The 10064-nt window shown below is 44.1% G+C and overlaps 1 protein-coding gene across 1 annotated transcript in view; it reads right to left on the bottom strand.

The window, feature by feature from the left end:
* pkd2 (polycystic kidney disease 2) overlaps positions 1-9288 on the bottom strand; it is a 60231-nt gene extending 50943 nt beyond the window's left edge. The window contains exon 1 of the mRNA XM_063046954.1: positions 8628-9288. Within this exon, the coding sequence (XP_062903024.1) occupies positions 8628-9024 (397 nt within the window). The 5' untranslated portion in view covers positions 9025-9288. The remainder of the gene's footprint in view (positions 1-8627) is intronic.
* Positions 9289-10064: the final 776 nt, after the last annotated feature.

Raw genomic sequence — 10064 nt, forward strand, 5'->3', positions numbered from 1 at the left:
GAGAAGCTCATTCAGAACATAATGTGCACAGGATCCATAGCATATTGGCTGTCCATAAAAGATAGATAGTAGTGGTTGATGGGACTTATTCTGGTTGAAGGTCTGTGGCGAGTGGTATTCTGTAGGGATCTGTACCAGGCACTCTGCTGTTTGTGATATATAGAGACGATCTGCATGAAAATGTAGATGGGTGGGTTAATCAATTTGTAAAACATTGGTGGCATTGAGGATAATGTAGAACACTGGCAAAGAATAGTGGGATATAGTTGCAAATATGGGTGGGAAAATGGCAAATGGAGTTTAACACAGCTCAATGTGATGAATTCCACTTTGGGTGATCAAATGTATAGAGAGAGTACACTTAATGCCAATTTCCATAATTATGCTGATGTATAGAGTAGTCCAAAAGTAGCTTCCTAAAAGTAGTTACACAGGTCGATGGGGTGGCAAGAGGAATATGCCATGCTTGCCTTTATTAGTCAAGGAATTGAATTCAAGAGTCAGGAAGTTATGTTGCAGCTTTATAAAACTCTAATTAGGTTGCACTGGAAGTATTGTGCTCAGTTCTAGCTGACCCATTATGATTTCAGGAAAGATGTTGGGGCTTTGGAAAGAGTGCAGAAGAGGCTTACCAGGATGCTGCTTGGATTAAGGACACGTGCAATAAAGAGAGGTTGGACAAACCTGTCTTTTTTTTCTAGATCAGTGGAGGCCGAGTAAAGACCTGAAAGAAACATAGAAAATAGGTGCAGGAGTAGGCCATTCGGCCCTTCGAGCCTGCACCGCCATTTATCATGATCATGGCTGATCATCCAACTCAGAACCCAGCCTTCCCTCCATACCCCCTGACCCCCGTAGCCACAAGGGCCATATCTAACTCCCTCTTAAACATAGCCAATGAACTGGCCTCAACAGTTTGCTGTGGCAGAGAATTCCACAGATTCACCACTCTCTGTGTGAAGAAGTTTTTCCTAATCTCGGTCCTAAAAGGCTTCCCCTCTATCCTCAAACTGTGACCCCTCGTTCTGGACTTCCCCAACATCGGGAACAATCTTCCTGCATCTAGCCTGTCCAATCCCTTTAGGATTTTATACGTTTCAATCAGATCCCCCCTCAATCTTCTAAATTCCAACGAGTACAAGCCCAGTTCATCCAGTCTTTCTTCATATGAAAGTCCTGCCATCCCAGGAATCAATCTGGTGAACCTTCTTTGTACTCCCTCTATGGCAAAGATGTCTTTCCTCAGATTAGGGGACCAAAACTGCACACAATACTCCAGGTGTGGTCTCACCAAGGCCTTGTACAACTGCAGTAGTACCTCCCTGCTCCTGTACTCGAATCCTCTCGCTATAAATGCCAGCATACCGTTCGCCTTTTTCACCGCCTGCTGTACCTGCATGCCCACTTTCAATGACTGGTGTATAATGACACCCAGGTCTCGTTGCACCTCCCCTTTTCCTAATCGGCCACCATTCAGATAATAATCTGTTTTCCTATTTTTGCCACCAAAGTGGATAACTTCACATTTATCCACATTAAATTGCATCTGCCATGAGTTTGCCCACTCACCCAACCTATCCAAGTCACCCTGCATCCTCTTAGCATCCTCCTCACAGCTAACACTGCCACCCAGCTTCGTGTCATCCGCAAACTTGGAGATGCTGCATTTAATTCCCTCATCCAAGTCATTAATATATATTGTAAACAACTGGGGTCCCAGCACTGAGCCTTGCGGTACCCCACTAGTTACCGCCTGCCATTCTGAAAAGGTCCCGTTTATTCCCACTCTTTGCTTCCTGTCTGCTAACCAATTCTCCACCCACACCAATACCTTACCCCCAATACCGTGTGCTTTAAGTTTGCACACTAATCTCCTGTGTGGGACCTTGTCAAAAGCCTTTTGAAAATCCAAATATACCACATCCACTGGTTCTCCCCTATCCACTCTACTAGTTACATCCTCAAAAAATTCTATGAGATTCGTCAGACATGATTTTCCTTTCACAAATCCATGCTGACTTTGTCCGATCATTTCACCGCTTTCCAAATGTGCTGTTATCACATCTTTGATAACTGACTCCAGCAGTTTCCCCACCACCGACGTTAGGCTAACTGGCCTATAATTCCCCGGTTTCTCTCTCCCTCCTTTTTTAAAAAGTGGGGTTACATTAGCCACCCTCCAATCCTCAGGAACTAGTCCAGAATCTAACGAGTTTTGAAAAATTATCACTAATGCATCCACTATTTCTTGGGCTACTTCCTTAAGCACTCTAGGATGCAGACCATCTGGCCCTGGGGATTTATCTGCCTTCAATCCCTTCAATTTACCTAACACCACTTCCCTACTAACATGTATTTCACTCAGTTCCTCCATCTCACTGGACCCTCTGTCCCTTACTATTTCTGGAAGATTATTTATGTCCTCCTTAGTGAAGACAGAACCAAAGTAAGTATTCAGTTGGTCTGCCATGTCCTTGCTCCCCATAATCAATTCACCTGTTTCTGTCTGCAGGGGACCTACATTTGTCTTTACAGTCTTTTCCTTTTTACATATGTATAAAAGCTTTTACAGTCCATTTTTATGTCCTCTGCCAGTTTTCTCTCATAATCTTTTTTCCCCTTCCTAATTAAGCCCTTTGTCCTCCTCTGCTGAACTCTGAATTTCTCCCAGTCCTCAGGTGAGCCACTTTCTCTGGCCAATTTGTATGCTACTTCTTTGGAAGAAGTTTATAATATTACGAGAGGCATAGAAAGAGTAGACATTTCCAGTACCATTTTCCCCCAAGAGTTGAAAAGTCTAATACTAGATGGCACACATTTAAGGTTAAAAAAGGCAAGTTCAAACGAGATGTATAGGGCAAATTGTTTTTTTTATTAATACAGAGACTGGTGGGTGCCTGGAATGCACTGCCTGGGGCAGATGCCATTAAGATAAAGACATTCAAGAGGCTCTTAGATAGGCACATAAATATGAAAGGAATGGAAGGACATCGACATTGTGTATGCTGAAGGATTAGTTTAGTTGGGCATTTGATTACTAATTTAATTAGTTTAGCACAACGTTATGTGCTAAAGGGCCTGTTCCTGTGTTGTGCTGTTCTATATTCGACCTAATATTAAAAAACCCCCGGGTTTTCCAGCCTTTGAGCCAATCAGTCACAAAATGAAATGGATTAACCAGCTATTAACCTTGCTTCTATGCAAGACAGCAGCGTGCGTAAAAATGATCTACAGAACAACAGCCAATGTGGATCAAAGTATTTTATTGTCTGTGAAGTGCCTTAGGTCTGAGACTCGATAGGACAATAAAGTATTCTCATTTAATTTAATAAGAGGTTTGGCATAATGATCACATTTCATGATTCATTGTTTAGAACTTTTAAAACATAAATATAACCTAGTCTGATTTCCTTAAATTTAATAAAGTTACATGGAAAACAGAGCAAACCACTATCAAAATTTTATTTCTAGGCTGAATTATACAACAGATCATACTGTATTAAACAATATATTCAGCAGATGAAACTTTCCTGTTGCCTCACACTTTCTATCCTAACGTTATCATGTGTACTTAAAAGTGCCAAATACAAATTCACTGATGACAACACTGCTGTTGGAGGAGACTGATCAGTCAACACACGTAAGCAAGAACAGGACACCTGTTTGAGTGGTACCCCAAGTCTTGCTCAACATCAGAAAAACTAAAGAGCTGATTGTTGATTTCAGGAAGGGCAAGGAGGATAAGTATGCACCAGTTTACAATGGGGGAAATCAGTGAAGGAGAGAGTCAGATATTTTAAATTCCTAGGTGTTAACATATCAGACGACACGTACTGGGCCCAGCATATAGATACACTCACAAGGAAGGTGCGCCAGGGTCTTAATTAGGAGGTTCAGCTTGTCATCAAACACTCTCACAAACTTCGACCAATGTACTGTTAAAAGTCTGCTACGACAATTTGAATGTACAGGAACGCAAGAAGCTCTAGAGTGTAAAAGATTCAGCCCAATACATCGTGGGTACATCCTTCCCCACCTTCAGTGGTATCTCGACAAGATCCTCCCTCAGCAAGGCAACATCCATCAAAAATCATCATTTCAGCTACGTCACCTTCTCACAGCCACCAGGTTCAATAACAGCTACTTCCCTTCAACTGTTCCGTTTCTGAACCATCCAGCACAACCCTAATCACTACAGTTTAGCAACTCCACTTTAATCACTTTGCACTATAATCAATTTACTTGGTTCTAGTAGTGTTCTTTCTTGAATGATTTTGTTTTAATTTTGTGAATGCTGCTTATATGATGCTCTGCGCCAGTGTGCTGCTGCAAGTAATTTTTTCATTACACCTGTGCATAAGTTTACTTGTGCATATGACAATAACTTTGACTTTGCTCAACCTAATCCAATCCAATGCAAATATGTTGTTGCCCTGCCTCACACAGTGACACTCTCTGGCAGGTTTGCCTTTGGACTTGTCCCCTTCAGCTCCCTGAGATGGACCGCAAATTCAATATGCCAATTCTGATTCCATTCAAACTGCATCTATTCTGGAAGGTGGGGTCTGGTGCTTGATTAAAATACTGCCAAAATAATTTCATCCAAGGTTCCTGCATAAGAAGGTGCTGTATAAGATCAATCAAAAGGTATTCCAAGGAGTTGCCATCACCTAAAATTGAGTTTAAACACTTATTACCTGTCCATTTTTCCCAAGAATTTGTGTATATTTCAGGTAGATAATACCAACAGTGATTATTTGTTATAGCTTGTGTGGACCAATGCATGAATCAGTGGACCTTTTATTCTCTGTCACTGTCATTCACAAAATAATCAGTTAACATTTCAGCTGTGTTTTATTACAATGTGCAGGTCTGTGTCAATTTTCACAATATAATTTATGGATTTAGTACATTTCAAATCTGTATTTGCTTTGTGCCCATAACATAGTAAAATTTCCAAAACATTCTACATTACCCCGACATCTCCTCTGCACCTACTTCTAAGCATCTTAAAACTATGTCCTCTTGTGCTAGCCATTTCAGCTCTGGGAAAAAGCCTCTGACTATCCGCATGATCAATGCCTCTCATTATCTTGTACACCGATACTATTGGGAATTCTGAGTGACATGACTCATTTTTATTTGGGAAAGCAAGGACTGATTAGGGATAGTAAACATATTTTGTGCACAGGAAATCATGTCTCAAGTTTTATGAAGTTGCTTTTGAAAAGTCAGCAAGTGTATTGTTGACACTAGGCTGCTACACACTAACTGTATTTCAGCAAACCATCAAACTAGGTCAGATGGTCAGGAAGGAGAGAACACATTGGATTTAGGGTGAGCTGGCCAACTGGATACAAAATAATCATTGGTATTAGGAAACAGAGTGGTAGTAGAGAGTTGCTTTTCAGATTAGAGACCTGTGGCCAGTGGGGTACAGCAGGAATCAGTGAGTCCTCTGCTGTTTGTCATACATATTTGATAAGTTGAAAAAGAATGTAGGCAGCAAGACTAGTAACTTTGAGACAAAACCAAAATTGGTGACATAGTAAACAGCAAAGTAGTTAGTCTGCACCTTTATTCCTTCTACCAAAGTGCATGACCAATCACTTCCCAACATTGTATTCCATCTGCCACTTTTTTGGCCATTTTCCTCATCATTCTAAATCCTTCCGCAGACTCCCTGCTTCCTCGAAACTATCTGCTCCTCCACCTATCTTTCTATCATCTGCAAACTTGGCCACAGAGCCATCAATTTAATCACTGACATATAATGTAAAAAGAATTGGTCCCAACACTGACCCTTCTGGAACACCACAAGTCAAAGATGTAAACTAGTCACTGGCAGGCAACCAGAAACGGCCTCCTCTATTCCCACTCTTTGCGACCTGCCAGTCAGCCAACCTTCCATCCATACTACCATCTTACCTGTAATACCAATGGCTGTTATCTCGTTAAGCAGCCTCAATAGCAGCACTTTGCAAAGATCTTCTAAAAATCCAAGTACACAACATCTGCCAATTTTCCTTTGTCTACCCTGCTTGTTATTTCCTCAAAGAATTCCAACAGTTTTGTCAGAGAAGATTTACTCTTAAGGAAACCTGGCTTCCTTCAGACTATTTTATCATTTTATCTAAGGTTACAGCACAGTACTGAATCAACCCTGTTGAACTCTAGATATTTTGTATGTCTCTGTGTGATCACTACTCATTCTTCTGAATACAGGCCACTACAGACCTAGCTTACTTTGTCTTTTTTCATACAACAGGCCCACAACCTCAGCAACTAACTACACTACCTCAAACACCCAAGAATCCTAAACTAATCCTATTTTATTCTCCCCACATTCCCTTCACCTCTCCCTGGACTCTACGCAAGGGAGTTTACACCAGTCAATTGCTCTACCCAATTTGCACATCTTTGGGTTGGGAGAGGACAGAAAAATATCTGGAGGAAACATACACAGTCACAGGGAGAACTTGCAAACTCTGCACAAACAGCACGAGGTCAGAAGATTGAACACAGGTCAATGTCACTGTAAGGCAGCAGCCTGCCTGCTGCACCACTGTGCAGTGATAGATACTTTATTGATCCCAAAGGAAATGACAGTGTCACAGTAGCATTACAAGTGCACAGATATAAATATTAGAAGAGAAGGAGAAAGAATAAAAAATAAGTTACCACACAGTCTAACGGGGGGGGGGGGGAGGGGGTTATCATTTCCCTGGCTATAGGTTGACTCATTATAGAGCCTAATGACCGAGGGAAGAATGACCTCATTTATCACTCTTTGGAGCAGCACAGTTGTCCTAGTCTATTACTCAAAGTGCTTCTCCATTCAGCCAAGGTGGCATGCAGAGGGTGAGAAACATTGTCCAGAATTGCCAGGATTTTCCATAGGGTCCTTTGTTCTACCAAACCTATACACAATATAGACACAGACAGTGCAAGTCTCACCCTAAACAGTCCTTCAATGTGATGCAGATCTTCACATGTGAATTCATCTGTGTAATTTATTGCATCCAATGTTCTTGAACAGAAAAGCCTACAGAAAGTAGTGGATACAGCCCAGTCCATCATGGTTAAAGGCCTCCCCACCATTGAGTACATCTATAAGGAGCACTGTTGCAGGAAAACAGCATCCATCACTAAGGACCCCCCCCCCCCCCCATTCAGGCCTGCTCTCTTCTCACTGCTGCCACCAGGAAGGAGGTACAGGAGCCTCAAGATCCACACCACCAGGTTCAGGAACAGTTATTATCTTTCAACCATCAGGCTCTTGAACTACAGGGGATAACTTCATTCACCCTCACTCACCCAAACACTGAACTGTTTCCACAACCTATGGACTCACATTCAAAGACTCTATCTCATGTTCTCAATATTTATTGCTTATTTATTATTTTTTTCTTTTTGTATTTGCAGAGTTTCCTGTCTTTTGCACACTGATTGCCCATCTTATGTGTGGTTTTTCATTCATTCTATGGCATTTCTTTGTATTTACTGTGAATGCACACAGAAAATGAACCTCAACATAATAAATTGTGACATATTTGTACTCTGATAATAAATTTATTGTGAACATTGAACAAGTAGGGTCTCCCGGTTGCCAGCCTTTTAATTTCACTTCCCATTCCCACACCGAAGTCTGTCCACGATCTCCTCAATTGCCAAGTTGAATCTAGACACAGATTAGAGCAACACCACCTCATATTCCACCTTGGTAGTCTCCAAACTGGTGCCATGAAAATCGCTTTCTCTAACTTCTGGTAACCAAACCCCTCTGTCCCCTTTTATTCCCTTAACCCAACAAACCCCATTATCCCTTCTGCTCTCCCTCCCCACCCTCTCGAACTGCCCATCAACCACGCATTCCTTCCAACAGTTCTCCTTCTCACTGCTTCCATGGTCCACTGTCCTCTCTTATCAGATCCCATTTTCTCAGGCACTTTGTCTCTTCCAGCTCTCATCTCCCAGCTTCTCACATCAAATGCTACTCTCCTGTCCCTAACCTACCTCTCATCAAACTCACATGAATCCACTTACCACCAGCCAGCTCTTGCTCCACCCATTTACACTGGCCATCTCTCTTTCCTTACAGTCCTCATGAACAGTTTCAACCTGAAACATCAATTTTCAGTCTCTTGCAGAACAGACTGCAGATGATTGAATATGGAACAACACACAACCTGCTGTAGGAAATCAGGTGGTCAAGTAGCATCCACAGAAGGAAAGGAATTGTCGATGTTTCAGGTCAAAACCCTGCATCAGTCTGCAACATTGCACCTTGATGCAGGCTTCTTGACCAGAAACATCAACACTTCCTTCCCCCACGATAGGTCCACTGAGTTCATCCAGCAGATTTTGTACACAATATACCTGGCGGTAACCAAGTCAAGGAGCATAATGAAATTTAGTTCTAAATTGCGAATAAGGATTGTTGACCAGAAACGTCAGTACTTTTTTTCTCATTCCACATACCCCATCTAAATTGATTGACTTGTTGCGTGTATCCTGCGCTCTTTGATTTATTTTCAATTATTACACTCAGCTGCATAAGACAGCTTCGGGACTTGGTGCCTCAATGAAGATCCCACAGCCAGCATGGATCACAAGATTGCACTCACCTCGGACCTTGCGCAGGATGGTGCGGCCACAGCCCGGCCGGCTACTGTGGTGGGCCTCGGGGCTCTGGTCAGGGTACAGACCAGCGGTCCTGGCATTGTGCCGGACATTGTACCCGGCTGGGAGCCCGCTGCCGGACACGGGGCTAGGATTGCTTGGCGCCCCAGACTCGGCCGCCGCAGTCCAGTCCAGCTCCATGTCCAACTCCTCATCCGCGGGCTCGTAGCCCGGGTTGTCGCGACTCCACGCCTGGCGGCCCGCGCCTCGGCCCCCGCCCACCGTTTCTTGCCGGCTCTCCGCGCTCCGCACTCGGCTCATCTCCAGTTGCTCTCCGCCCGACTCCTGCAGGCGGGAGCCAGCCGAGGAGAACCCGGGCTGAGGACGCACCCGGGAGCCCATCCTCGTCTGGGCTTTCACCCCAAGGGCCCTGGCCGCGCGTCTCCTTGGCAACTGGGTAAGCCTAAGGCCTCGCCCACTACTGGACTCAGCCTACACAGTCGCCGGGCACCCTTCACAGTGGCCTCGAGTCTCCGCTCGCCATCCACAAGCCGGCCAGATCAAATCGCTGCCCGACCCAACATCACGTCCGACAACTTGGGGACGGCCGCAGGAAAACTCCAGATCCCCCGCTACTGCCAGCTCCCGACGTGACGCACTGACTGACACCTGGTCCAACCAATCATAGCCTTTGTTGGAGGCGTCCGTGAAATTTTTGGTCAATCAATCAAAACTGACACCCGCCGCCACCTTCCATCGTGATGTTATTTACACTCCGGACAATGTGGGAGATCCGGACTGACGGAACGTAGGGGCGGGCGTTTCTACGTCACGCTGATTGATGTTTGGTTTGATCAATAACGCAACAGATCCTGCAGATGCTGGTAATCGCGAGCAGCACGCACGCGAAGCGCTGGAGGAACTCTGCAAATCAGGCAGCTGGAGGGAGCAAATAGGCAACGTTTCGACCGAGACCCTTCATCAGGACCGATAGTTTTATCAAAAAGTTGTGCCTTTTCCTGAGATCAAGTTGGCTGGAGGAAGAGGCCATTTAGCCAGCCAACTCTGCCATCTCCACATCTGGGCAAGGCATCAGAAGGGGAAGGAAAACGGCATGTTAAATTTCCACAGTACACGTCACCACCTGAGGGTTCCCAAAGAATAAAAATAATAAATTATGTATTAATGACAATCAGCCATTGCAGCTACACACGAGCTATATAGAACTCAGAGGATTGAGGCATCATCTGTGGTGGGAAACGGACCGTCAATATTTCAGGTCTGTGCTGAAAGGTGAGAGGGGAGATAGCCAGTCGAAATTGGTGGTCGGCAGGTGATAGGTGGATTCAGCTGGGGCACTGATAATGCGTGATCTTGACCCAAAATATCGACTGTCCATTTGCCATCTGTCACAGATGCTGACAGACCAGCTGAGTTTCTCC

The sequence above is a fragment of the Mobula hypostoma genome, chromosome 4 (assembly GCF_963921235.1).
Source record: "Mobula hypostoma chromosome 4, sMobHyp1.1, whole genome shotgun sequence".
In the NCBI taxonomy this organism is placed as follows: Eukaryota; Metazoa; Chordata; class Chondrichthyes; order Myliobatiformes; family Myliobatidae; genus Mobula; species Mobula hypostoma.